The sequence below is a fragment of the Microtus oregoni genome, unplaced genomic scaffold (genome assembly GCF_018167655.1).
Source record: "Microtus oregoni isolate MIOR12 unplaced genomic scaffold, Mior012 000015F_ref0000493, whole genome shotgun sequence".
NCBI classification, from domain to species: Eukaryota; Metazoa; Chordata; class Mammalia; order Rodentia; family Cricetidae; genus Microtus; species Microtus oregoni.
The window spans coordinates 44,096,142-44,109,076 of NW_024543074.1; the positions used below are offsets into that span (position 1 = coordinate 44,096,142).

General features: G+C 50.8%; 1 protein-coding gene across 6 annotated transcripts in view; it reads right to left on the reverse strand.

Annotated features, from left to right (window-relative positions):
* Window positions 1-233: 233 nt before the first annotated feature.
* P4ha2 (prolyl 4-hydroxylase subunit alpha 2) overlaps window positions 234-12,935 on the reverse strand; it is a 30,194-nt gene continuing 17,492 nt past the window's right edge. For 3 of the 6 annotated variants that reach the window (XM_041665557.1, XM_041665553.1, XM_041665554.1), the window contains exons 8-16: window positions 12,037-12,230; window positions 11,115-11,291; window positions 6,650-6,720; window positions 6,332-6,431; window positions 5,546-5,599; window positions 5,050-5,115; window positions 2,920-2,988; window positions 2,517-2,613; window positions 234-716 (exon numbers count right to left, since the gene is read on the reverse strand). In XM_041665557.1, the coding sequence (XP_041521491.1) occupies window positions 646-716; window positions 2,517-2,613; window positions 2,920-2,988; window positions 5,050-5,115; window positions 5,546-5,599; window positions 6,332-6,431; window positions 6,650-6,720; window positions 11,115-11,291; window positions 12,037-12,230 (899 nt within the window). In that variant the 3' untranslated portion in view covers window positions 234-645. Of the gene's footprint in view, window positions 717-2,516; window positions 2,614-2,919; window positions 2,989-5,049; window positions 5,116-5,163; window positions 5,224-5,545; window positions 5,600-6,331; window positions 6,432-6,649; window positions 6,721-11,114; window positions 11,292-12,036; window positions 12,231-12,935 lie in introns of all 6 variants that reach the window. The other 3 variants (XM_041665558.1, XM_041665555.1, XM_041665559.1) reach the window with 2 other exon arrangements.

The following is a 12,935-nucleotide window of genomic DNA, read 5'->3' on the forward strand; positions in this document are numbered from 1 at the left end:
ACCCGTTTTGGCTAGGCTGGCTGTCCACCAGCCCCAGGGATCTTCCTATCTCCACCTTCCCAGTACTGGTATCATAGGCATGCACTGCCAAGCCCAGCTTTTTATATAAATGCTGGGAATCAGAATTCAGGTCCATGTCTGTGTGGCAGGCATTTTAAACAGAGTCAGCCCCAGTTCTTGGACTAAAAAACAAAACACAACAGCAATGAGCTCAAAACACTGCAAAATAGGCTATTTAAGGCTTCTGGCAGGGGACATTTTATTTTTTGGTTAAAGCCACAACAAATAGAAATGTCATAAAAACAAACTTGTAAACACAGTATCAGAACTTTGGTTTCACTAAAACCTCTCCCACCTGAAACATCTGAGGTACAAAGGCACCGAGCTAGGTGCCACACAGTTTGGTTCTGCAGCAGCCACACCGATGCTACTCTTGGAGTCAGAGCAGGCATAGGCTGGCCAGAGTCTGGGGCCCAGGTCACCCAGGACTCAGCCCAGGACACACTCTCTCAAATTCAGACAAACGCTGGCTCCTCCGCTGACCTGCCTGACAGGAGCTGGAACCCACAAAGGAATCTGTCACGCTGAACTTGAAGATGACTTGGGCTGTGGGACCAGAAAGGAGCAGAGCAGCAGACGAGGATGTCAATCAACTTCTGTTGTCCCACAAGGCCTCAGGAACTCTTGTCCTCGTTCATGGAACCACTTATTGGAGACTGTGAACAGAAAGCAGAGATGTGATGATTCAACCTAACAGTTCAGCGGTCCAATCATGCTTCCCATGACGACCACTGCCCTGTGGTGGGCTGGGGGAGACTCCAGAGCAACACAGCTCAGACCTCAAGCCAATCACGCACTGTTGAAAACACACGGGCACGCAGGTAATGGTACAAAAGTCTACCAGTGATTCGATGCATGTATGCAAGTTGCCATAGGAACAGAGCCAAAGGGCATCTCATGATGTTAGGAAAGCAGGACTGACTCAGAGCAAGAAGCTGAACTGAAGTTATCGGGCATATCATGTGACTGCCACTCACTCCAAGTGGGCTGGATGCAGAAGGCAGAATGAGAAAGTCCTCAAAGGCAGAGGCCACCCGGGGAAGTGTGAAGGACCTCAAGAGGCTGGGATAGTGACAAGCAGAAACTGAGGAGAGGGATGGCGAACCTATCAGCACTGGCAGGGCTTGGCCATGAGCCGCAGGCCCCGTGATCTATAGAGCAGAATCTTAGTGCAGTGGGTACCCTAGCTGGAGCACTGCTACTGGCACCACCAGGTCACAGGCATGTAACACGACTCTGCTCTCAAACATGGACTCTCTTATGAGGGATACAAAAGTAGTGCAGGGCAGATGACAGCTCATGTCATAAAGCTGACAACCAAAGCTTAATCCCCAGAACCCACAACGGGGAAAGAGAGAACCCATTCTTTCAAATTGTCCTCTGACCTTCACACGTGTGACATGGCACATGTGCACACACACACACACGCACACACACACGCACACACACACACGCACACACACACGCACACACGCACACGCACACACACACGCACACACACGCACACGCACACACACACGCACACACACACGCACACACACGCACACACACACACGCACACACACGCACACACTCACACACACGCACGCACACACACGCACACACACGCACACACACGCACACGCACGCACACACGCACACACACGCGCACACACACGCACACACACATGCACACACACGCACGCACACACACGAGTTTTTAAAGTAATGTGCTACTCAAGTCAGAGATTTTAAAATACAATTTAATACCCGAACTTACCTAAACAAACTGTCCAGAAGACTTGATTAACAGCATACACAGTAGAACGGGAAACTTTAATTAAGCATGTAGTGCTTACACGTGTCGTGTTTGTGCAACACGCTTGCCATCTAGTACACTGACTTTCCCTATACTCTTTCCTCCCAAACTGTGCGAGCCCGTCACAGTTTACCTCCCAAACTCCACGGGTTACAAACGCAAGAGATCCCTTCCTGTCACAGTCTAGTCCACGCTTTTCCCAGCTCTCCACAGCTGCTTCCAGGGTGAAGCTCAAGCTCATCCTCTGCGCTGTGCCCCAGGTCCAGTCCCATCTCAGGACTCCCCTTCATCAAGTGACAAGGACAGCTAGCCTCACCACCACCACCCTGTTACCTACAGTGCTGGCTGTAGCCGCATGTGTCTTTCTTGTCTCACACAGACACCCTCTCTCCTCTCTGTTCCCAGCTCTCTCGATGCGCCACTAAAACCCTTGCCACAGCCCACGTCTCTGAAAATCCATCCTGGACCTAGGGTGCTTATGCAGCCCCGGCCTCTGTGGCTCTCTGAGCATTGACAACCAGCTGTGGAAGCTCTGGCTGGGTGGTGTAAGCAGCCAAGACAACCCTTTGTGATGCGGAGCTGACAGCAGCTAGCAGTGGTTTCCACCTCTGCATCTAAGGCCGAGGGCCGCCTCAACACTGCCCCTCGCGTCACTCACCCCACTTGCAGCCCACAAGCACGGGACAGGCTGCGTGTCTCGTCCGGTAATCGCCTTCCCCACTCCGCAGAAGGTTGTACCAGAAGACAGCTGTGCCCTGGGAGAGAATAAGCTGTCAGAGTGCATCCTAAACATCAGGTACAAGGACCTGCGCTAGGAATTCAGCTAGAGCCATCCCCCCCTAGGCAGAAATGCCCCTCCTTTTCTGTGCTGGGGGGCAGGGCTCAAACGGAAGAAAGTTCGGTAATGCACCTGCCTTGCCTCCCTTCTCCATGGGTACAAGTGGGGACCACAGTCCAGAGCGTGGGTGGGAAGACAGTCAAGTAGACAGCCCGTGGTACTGGGGGACATTGACAAGGTCTGAGCCCTGCTTCAACACGTGACCCTGAAGAATCACACTCACCTTCTTGGGCCAAATTGCAGCTCCCAAGTCAGGAAAGACGGTGGCACCTCCAGCTTCTACATCACTCATCTGGGGACATAAGGCAAAGAGCTTGGTCCCTCTCCCCAAAGACAACAGAGCAGCAAAATCGTAAGGACACGACAAGATGCACAGGTCACCCTCACACCAAGAATGAGCAGCACTGGCTGGAAGTTCTGGCTATGACTGGCTAAGGCCAGGAAAGGCTTCCCACATGCGGCTTAATCTGTGCTGTTCATCAAGACAGACTCCACGCCTGGAGGTTCAAGAGCTAAAGCCCCCAGAAGAGCCACATTCAGGACACCCTTGAATAGACACAACCTGTGTCCATTTAGAAAATGACTTTCTTAGGCTGAAGAGATGGCAGTTAAGAGCGCGCTGTTACACACAACCCAGGCTCAGTTCCCGACACTCACATGACAGCTCAACCACCCGTGACTCTAGTTCCAGGGGATCCAACATCCTCTTCTGGCCTCGGTGGGCATCATGCATGCATGTAGCACATATAACATATATGCACACACACAGGCATGCAAACACTGATATAGATAAATACATATCAGAGAGAGCGAGAGAGAAGGGAAAAAGAAAATGCCTATCTTTACCCTGTCCCCATCTTGAATTCTGACCCACTGCCGGGGCCTTGCCTAAGCTAGTGTTCTCAGCAGTGTGTACAGAGCTCTGGACAGGAGTTCCCTATGGCTTCTAACCTCAGGAGTACCCCCTTCCCTGCATGGCCGTTCTTCTGGCTCTAGCTGCTCCAATCAGCCCTCCACCTTCCCAGAATGCTACTCTTCCCCGCTTTCTCCTGTAAACTGCATTTTTACTTGAAGCATTTTGTCTATGCTGTAATAAGAATTGGAGCTAAGATGTTTCCCAGTGTGACACACACAGCCTGCCTGGAGGGGTGGGCACTCGGCAGGCTCATGATAAGGAAGACAAAAAGCCCAATGGCTTCCCCAGCGCTGGGGTTGAAACCCAGCGACTCTCCAAGTCAGCCTTGCTCGCCTCTCTCTCCAGATACACCAGCCTGCCTGTTTCGTGACATCCCAAACCTATTCCTTTCCAGGCCCCCACACATCTTCTTCTTTGCCAAAATATGTTCCACAAATTTCCATTTAATTTTCAAGTCTCAACTGACATGCTATTTCCTAAATGAGGCCTTTACCGAGCCCCGTGCCTGGGCAAATTCTTCAGTGTTTGTCTCCATGGTAACTAAATAACCATCTTTCCCATGTTTCAAGTGAGTCTCCCATGTCAGACGTCAGATGTCACAATGGAGACCACATAGGACCTTCTCAAAAGTGTATGTGCATAGCAATCTCCAGGACAATTAAAACTTAAAGCCAAAAGGCAAGCTTTGTTTCTAAGTTCATTGACTATGCATCCTTAGAGTGGGCTATTATAATAGGGAAAGGTGAACTGAGAGCCCACAGGTGGGGGTGGGGCAGCAGGAGGGGAGTTGGCTACGCAGCCTCTGAGGAAACAGAGGCAGTTTCCATCTGAAAGCACCCCCTGGCCACCTCTGCTCTCTGCCACCGAGACAGAGCTCACCATGGCTCTCATTCCCACAGCTCAGAGTAGACCTGAAGCAGAACACACCACGGCAGACACATGTTAAAGACAGGGGCTAAGGGCATCAGCCAGCAAGAAGTCGACATTCCAGGGCTCCACTTGGATGAGGTTATGTGGTCTCAGAGAGCGGGGTGGTGGTGAGGAAGGGACTCTGGAATTAGTGTTTAATAGAAATAGAGTTTCCATTTTATGAGGTGAGAAGAGCTATGGTAACAGATGGGATATGGTTCACATTAGGGATGGACTTAATAAAATCACTAAAGCACACAGAAAATTGTTATGATGGAAAATTTTATATTATCTATATTTTACCACAGCTGAGAAAGATATGAGGGGCGGGTAGGAAAGAGACAGGGAGTAGAAGAAGGGCAAGCTCACAGATGGGAACAAAAGCCAACTCTCTATCCTCTAGCCAAGAAGGGCACTGAGGAAGCCTATGCTACAGCTGACCCTATGAGCCCAGATGGGGTGGGATGTGCAGGAGCTCTCTGGCCCCAGGGGCTCCACCGGGCCCATCAGCGCACGCATCATACTCACGTAGTTTAGAAACGTGGCCACACGATTCCCAGTCCCTAAACGCTTGAAAGCATCTTGCTCATCGCTCTATAAAATTAAGTGAGAGTGGACAAATGGGCCCAGCCCAGTACTTACATAGTTAAGAAACGTCGCTAACCTATTCCCCTCCGTTTTGAGGCCGCTGTCAAAAGGTCGCTGCAATAGACAACAACTTTTATCTAAGTTTGCAACTAACTTACTCGCCAACCCAAAGGACTGGGACCCGAAGGGGCAGGGGGATGGTAAGTGTGTCTTCCATAGAACAGCAGGGACATGGGACAAGGCTACCAAACATTCCCTACATCGACAGAAAACAGCCAGGCTTCACCCTGCAGGTGCTTCACCAACATAGTCTTCCCCTGGTGAGGTGGAAGGCAGAGGAGGGATGGCGTGAAAGCTGAAACGCTTCTAGAAGCTCTAACCTTGTCAAACCAGGCAGGGCAGAGCCCTTCAGAACTACTAGCGATTGAGGGCTTACCCTAGAGAAGTCAAAGTGTGGTTCGTACTGTCCTCCCATTCCGTAGTTTGCGACCTGATGAGAGATTACAGCACTGACTTTGTCAGCAGTAAGACCAGCCCCACAGCCGCCCAACTCTCTGTGGAAACCATCTCCCTAGGCCTGAAAACAACCCCTAACTTGTGTGTGTATGTACTATGCGTGTGTGGTATATGTATATGGTGGTGTGTGCACACGTGTGTGTGCACGCAGAGGTCAGAGGAGAAGGCTGTGTGTGTCCTGCTCCATCACGCTCTACCTTATTCCCTTGAGACAATGAACCTGGAGCTAGGCTGCCACCCTGCAAGCCTGTGGGTGACAGTAAAATGCTTAACCACGCTCAGCTTTTAGTATGGACGCTGGGAATGTGAACTCAAGGCACAGGTGAGTACATATTTGCTCCGGAGATGGTGGTCCTGTCTTTGGAGGGTGGAATCTTTGGGACCTAGCTGGCATAATTAGATCACGGGCTGTGGGCCATGAAGGTTTTATCTGCTGTTGGCTCTGGCCAGCCCAAGCCCTCTGGTTTCTGATTCAGCAAGATGTGAACAAGCTGTATTACAAGTTTCGGCTGTGGAGCCTCCCCACTGTGATGGACTACAATGTGAGCCACAGCAGACCTCTCCTTCATCAGTTTGCTTCTGTTGGGTCCTCTGATTAGAAGAGTAACTAACAGTGTAGGTGCCTGCTCAGACAGCCTGGGAACCTGGGGGACCACCCAGCCCAGCAGAACCCCTCCCAACTTCTCTGGCCCTAGGACCAGCCTACCTGCAATAGTTCCGCAGTCTTCACGGTCAACCCTGTGATATGCTGCATCCGACGGTTGACGCGGGCCACAACAGGGTCATCATCCTCCTCTAACCAGGAGCTGCACAAAGAAAACAGCAAAGACAGAAGGCATGGGTAGGCTTACGTGAGTCCTTCCCAGGCAAGGCCAGCTAGTGGGCAACACAAGGTGACTGCCCCGGAGAGAGAAGATGCAGCAAGCAGGACAAGCTGGCATCAGCCCTCTTCTACCTCCTTGTCGGGAAGCTCTGGAGTTGGGCTTGAGTGGCTGCCCTCCACCCCACGGCTACCTCTGCTCACCTTTTGGAAACTCTGTAGCTGGCAACAGTGAGGACACCTGTCTTGGGGTCACGAACAGTAGCTCGTGCGAGCTAAAAGAAAGAGGATGGAGTTATCCTTTTTGGTTTTGGGTGTTTTCCCATAGAAACTGAGACCAGATGGGCCAGCCACATCAGTGGGAAAACAGCTGCAGAAAATAGCTCTAGCTGAGGTCCCATGATACTCCAGTCCAGTCTCCACTTCCCTGGCCACACCCTCCTTGCTCATTACCCACCCCTCTGCTACCCAGGTCTATGCTGCCAGCTCTGTTATGCCTATGAATTCTGCTTGGTCTGTACATGATTTCTCCAAGCATGGCCTCTCTTGACAGGCCCACAGCACACTGCCTGAGCATGGCTTGAGCTTTGATTCCACCACACTCAGACCGGGCCATCTCTGAGTTGCAACCCAAGGCTTCTGTTGACATGGTCAAGTTTTCCCATCCTTCTGCCAAGAAGCTACCCAAATGTGTCTGCTGTGCCTCCTGCCCTGCTTGGCTCCTACTGTGCAGCAAGAAAAATAGTTTGCAGTCTGTCTTGGTCCTCCCAGAGTCAACAGAGAAAATGGTAGGAATCTGATGTACATGAACTGCTGTACACAAGCCACCTACCATGGGCAACCACGCACGAATACACACACACACACGAATACACACACACACGCACAAAGACATAACATACACACAAACACACACACATACAAACACACACATACACACACAAACACACACACACACAAACACACACACACACAAACACACAAACCCTTCCTCTACCTCATCTCCCCAGTCACCATATAAAGGCTCAATGGAACTTCCGGGTGGGGACAGGCATGTTCAGGCAGAAGTATAGATGAACCAAACAGAACAGTGCTGACTCTTACTTCCAATAACTATCTGATTGGTGTTGGCTGTGTGCCAGGTGCTATGCTGAGAGACCGAGCCATGACCCCTGCCTTCACAGAACTTGGTCAAGTGGAGACGGTAGAAAATGGGCCACGTAAGTAAGCATGGGTGAGCTTACTGTCCTGTGGGAACGCAGCCAAAGGTTGCAGCAGCTTGGGTACTTCTGAGAGCTGGGCTTTCTCTGAGACCCTCATGTGTGGAGAAGGAATGTAGCTCCTTGTCTGATCCTTAGCAGATACAGTAATGACCCGGGACAAAGGTCCAAAGGGAGCTGTAGCTTTGGGTCCTCAGAGCCAAACGCTGTGGGTATCAGTGCCAAGGCTGTGAACTCCTCTCTGATGCCCTTGCCCTTGAGATACCCTGTGTTCCCCTCATGTGACACTGCTTGGTTAGCTACCTAATGATGTCATCCCCTTGTATGATAGTTCTTCAGTGGCACTGTCTCATGTCTCCCCTGGAAACAGTATATAAGACACTGAACTTCTTAATAAGCTTGCTTGGTGTGAGACATAGCTTGTTCAAGACCTCCTGAGCCCACCTGTTCTACCTTCTTTACCTCTGATCCTTCTTCCTCGGGACCCTGCCCTTGAAGAACAACCTGCTGGCCCAGGCTAGGGTACCGCGTACATTATAGTGGCAGGGAAAGGGCACTGGTGCAGAGGCCCCGGATGAAAGGGCACTGGCTACAGGCTGAGGCTACTGATGCAGTGAGATGAGAAAAGGCCCGAGACAGAGACTGGGGTCTGCTGCCATCTTATGGTCAACCTGAAACAGGGACGGCCTTCTGCAAAGGAGGGGCGGTCACAATGGAATATAAGGACTATTGTGCCACCTGATGGACAGACCAGATGGGAAGACGACTAAAAGAAACCTGGAACAAGGATCAGGGCAAGAGATGGCAGAGGCCTGGGACAGGAGGTGAAAGGGATGGAGAAGAGGAACCACACCAGAAGTCTGGTCAGGAAGTAAACTGAACCCATCTGATCACTCTGGCTCAATATGGCCGCCAGCACACCCAAGAAAGATGGTTTCCCAGGTTCCTATCTATGGTCCTTTTATTAGCCTAGTGGATGGCCATTCCCGCCTGATGACAATCATTGCCACTAGACTGTGCAAACATCTGAGCCTTGGCATTGGCCTGGTGCCCAAAAAAGACTTTGGGCAGCTGTGCTCTGCCCTGGGGACAGACGGGGCTATTTTGAAAGCAGACTGGGGACTCACAGACAGCTGCCAGGCATTCCCCGCAAGCCAAGCTAAGCTCGCTGGCCCCACTTCAAAGCCGGAATAGCATCTGTCTGCCCTAGCCTCCGGAAAGAAGAGGTCAGCTCATGATGGCCAATGTGTATGGTTTATCACATGGCTCCTGTTAAAAGACGAGTTATCCCAACATCAGCCACCTTCCCCATCCCTGCCACTCACGTATGCATGTGCACACAGAAAAGCATTCCATGCCCCGCACTATGGCAGGTAAGGAATCTCTCAGGAGATTTTGGTTTGTCAGTGTCTCTCTCGACTAGAAAACAGGAGAATAAGCTTTCTTCTCTGGAGGACTTTGGAAGTGACCAAGGAAGTGAAATGAGGAGTCCTAGTTACAGTGCTCCATACACTAGACTGAACCTTGATTAGACCCATGATACCAGCAACAGACCCTGTCTCCTGATGTGTACACATAGCACACTATGTCTTCAAACCAAGGCTGTTCCAAAGTGAGCTTTGGGGCCACTATAGGCACCTATCTGAGGTCTGCCCATGAGCAGAAGCTCCCGGCCACCTCAGCCACTTCAGTTCTACTACAAACAAAGCAATAGAAGAGTCAGCTCATCCCTCCCTCCCAACTGCCTGTGACGGGAGAAAGCTGGGGCAACGACAGCTTCTCTTCGAAAAAGATTAAGTGGGACAATCATCTATGGGCTTGAAATCAAAGAATAATTGTAGCAACATGACATACAAAAGCCAACAGTTGATGGTTATGGAGCAGGAAATGCCAGTTGGATTTCCATGATCCTCAGACACAAGACAAGGCGGTCCACTGCAAAGATGTTCTACAAGCTCCAGGCATCTCAGCAATATGGTCAAGGCAAAGGAGCTCTAACTGTTAGGAAGGATAAAACATTTCCCTTGCTTGCAGATGACAATTCTGTCACGATAACCCAAGAACACCAGCCAACAAAGTCAAGAAGGAGGAACTTCTACCTCCACCTCTGACCTACACAGGTGAGTTTCCTCAAGGGAAAATGGAGGAGGAACCGGAGTCTGCAACAAACAACCATTAAATACACACAGAACACTGGAGACAGGTCCTGCCACACCAAGCTCGGTAAACATGAGTTACCACTGGGAGAGATACTGCAAAAATCAACAGTTTGACATATTAGGCCATAAACGTGGCTCAGCGAAGAGCGCTGGGCTGGAACATAGGAGACCCCGGGTTCGATGGCTGCACTATATAAACCAGGTGTGACATTATACAGCTGTAATCCTAGCCCTCAGGAGGTGGTAGCAGAAGGGTCAGAAGCTCAAGGTTATCCTTAGGTATATATAAAACAAGTCCGAAGCCAGCCTGAACTACATAAGACCCTACATAAAAAATGGTACTCGATAATTTAGCATATAACAGTTAACTAATATAACGATGCAACGAATTAAAATATTTCCAAGAAGAAAATTTACAAAAAACAAACCAATGAGGAATAAGTTTAGTAAGAAATGTATTTAAATTGAAAATTTAAACATAAGTAAGTAAAGATGAGGACTATCCAGATCGTATGTATGTACACCCTCCTCCAAGTCAAACAGTTCTCTGTGGTCTTTATCATCTCGTGGCAATCTTCACCCCTCACTGCCGCCCTCACCCCTCACTGCCGCCCTCACCCCTCACTGCAGCCCTCACTGCAGCCCTCACCCCTCACTGCCATCCTCACCCCTCACTGCCATCCTCACCCCTCACTGCAGCCCTCACTGCAGCCCTCACTGCAGCCCTCACTGCAGCCCTCACCCCTCACTGCCATCCTCACCCCTCACTGCCATCCTCACCCCTCACTGCTGTCCTCACCCCTCACTGCAGCCCTCACTGCAGCCCTCACCCCTCACTGCCATCCTCACCCCTCACTGCTGCCCTCACCCCTCACTGCCGCCCTCACCCCTCACTGCTGCCCTCACCCCTCACTGCAGGTCTCACCCCTCACTGCAGGTCTCATCCCTCACTGCAGTCCTGATCTGGAACTCCACAGATCCCATTTTTCTGGGACTATGCATTTCTTAAAAAGCAACCCATACAACAACCAGCCCTTCAACCAGGTGAAATGGCATCTGTCACTGAGCTGCTCTGCTCCCAACATGACCTGCTATCATGCTCACACCTGTCCATCTGGTTCCCTGCTTTTTCTTCTCTGCGGAGTTCATAAATCTACAATGTCAGTCGAAGTCCACACTAGCTATGGACGAGAGTGAACTGGCACACAGACAAGCTGCCCCACAGAAGCAGCAGGAGGGACTGTACCCCGCCTCACTCAGGGGCCCAGCAGGACCCACAGAGACACCTACTTTGGGCTTAGCGATTTCCTTGATCCTCTCGATTTCTTCATCCGACATCACATCATAGTACCTGACGATGTGCGGGCTATCCCACTCATCTTCCTCTTTGAAGGGGGCGATGAGGAGCTGAGGCACCCTGTTACCATGATGGTACCTACAGAAAAGCTTCTTCTGCCTCCGGGGCGTCTAGGAAGCACAGAATATAGGTCCTGAGCGGAGCGAGTCCTCATGCTCAGCATCAGTCCAGCTGTCTGCACAGGCTGGTTTCACCCTCCGTGGCCAAAGCTGTCCTCGGCTTCACCACAGAAGAAAACCAGAGTGGGAAGTGACCCCACACAAACCATGCAGCTCCCCTTCTCCCTGAAGATCACGCCATTTCCATAATTCCTGCAGCAAAGGGCACCTCCTGACCCTTTCATGGAGATTTAAATAGGCCTGAAGCACTGTGGCTGGGGAGAAGCCTTTCCAGATGGAAAACAATCGGAAGCCAATCAGGGGGCACAGAAAAGGGGAGTGCCTCCTTCAATACTGAGCTGTAAGGATCAGTAGAACCCTAGGGCTCTCGGAAGCCAAGGACACAGACACCAAGCCCCAGCAAGTGCTGCCATTTTCACCACTGGGTCTTTCTTCTCATTGACACCCTGGGGACCTGAGGCATATCTACACCCATCATTTCCCTCAAACCAATGAGTCAAACATTAGGTAGGCACACCGGGGTGAGTTGGGAGTACAACAATGTTCTGGAGGATGGGAATTCTCCCTGGAGCATCCATGGAGACAATCTCCTGTCCTATGCATCAGAGAACCCCCACCTCCCAGCCTCAGAAGATGCTGAGCAAAGTGCAAAGCGACAGTGGAACTTCCCATGCTGCCTGCCCAGAGCCAGCACCCAGATCCCCAGCCTGGCCACCCACCCTTTCCCAGGTCTCACCAGTTTGACGCCTTCCCCACGACACAGGCTCTCATACACATCCCTCTCGGGGAGGTAGTCCACGGGCCTCTCGTATAGGTTTTCCTGGGTCGCTAGCCCAGCTTCTGTCTGATTGAACAATGGTTTTTCTCTTTCTTCCTCTAGCAGCCGCTCAAAGTACCGAAGATTCCCGCCAGCTCGTTCATGGCTTGGGTCTAGAAAAAGCGAAAAGTGTAGACAAGAAAACCACAAACATCTGTTAGGGTCGTTTACAGAAACTGTTCTGTGAGTCACTCCTCTCCCAGCAGCCCGCTGGTAGGCTACACTCTGCTGGCTGCGGCACCTAACCGGGCTGCGTCAGCCAGCGCTTAAAAGCCAGCAGGGGCTTTCTCATCCTGTCCAGTGATGAGGGAGATGTGTCATTAAAGTGAGGCACATTCAGCTAGTAACTAGGGGATTAGGCAGAACTCAGAACTGTGGAACTTCCAGGAGATGCCTTGGAGTCCCACCTCCTTCTTGTGATTGGCTGTAGCTATTTAAAGCCATTCCCCAGAGTACAGCCAGCAAGTCTAGCGACCACATCACACACTGGCTACAGATGGGACACAAGCTGAGAGACTGGTAAAAAATAAAATATAAATAAATAAATAAAAATAGGAGGGCTACAAGGCAGGCCAGATGGCTCAGCAGGTAAAGGCGCTCACTGTGAAGCCTGACAACCTGAGTTCAAAGCCCAGGATCCACACAGTGTACAAGGAGAGAACTGACTCCCTGGAGTTGGCCCCGACCATACAGATATACACTGTAGCACTTCTGCGTTCACTCGCTTACACAATCAACAAACAAACATACAGATGTACACTGTAGCACATACACAAACAAAAACAATAAATAAATAAATTGTAATAAACTTTTATTTA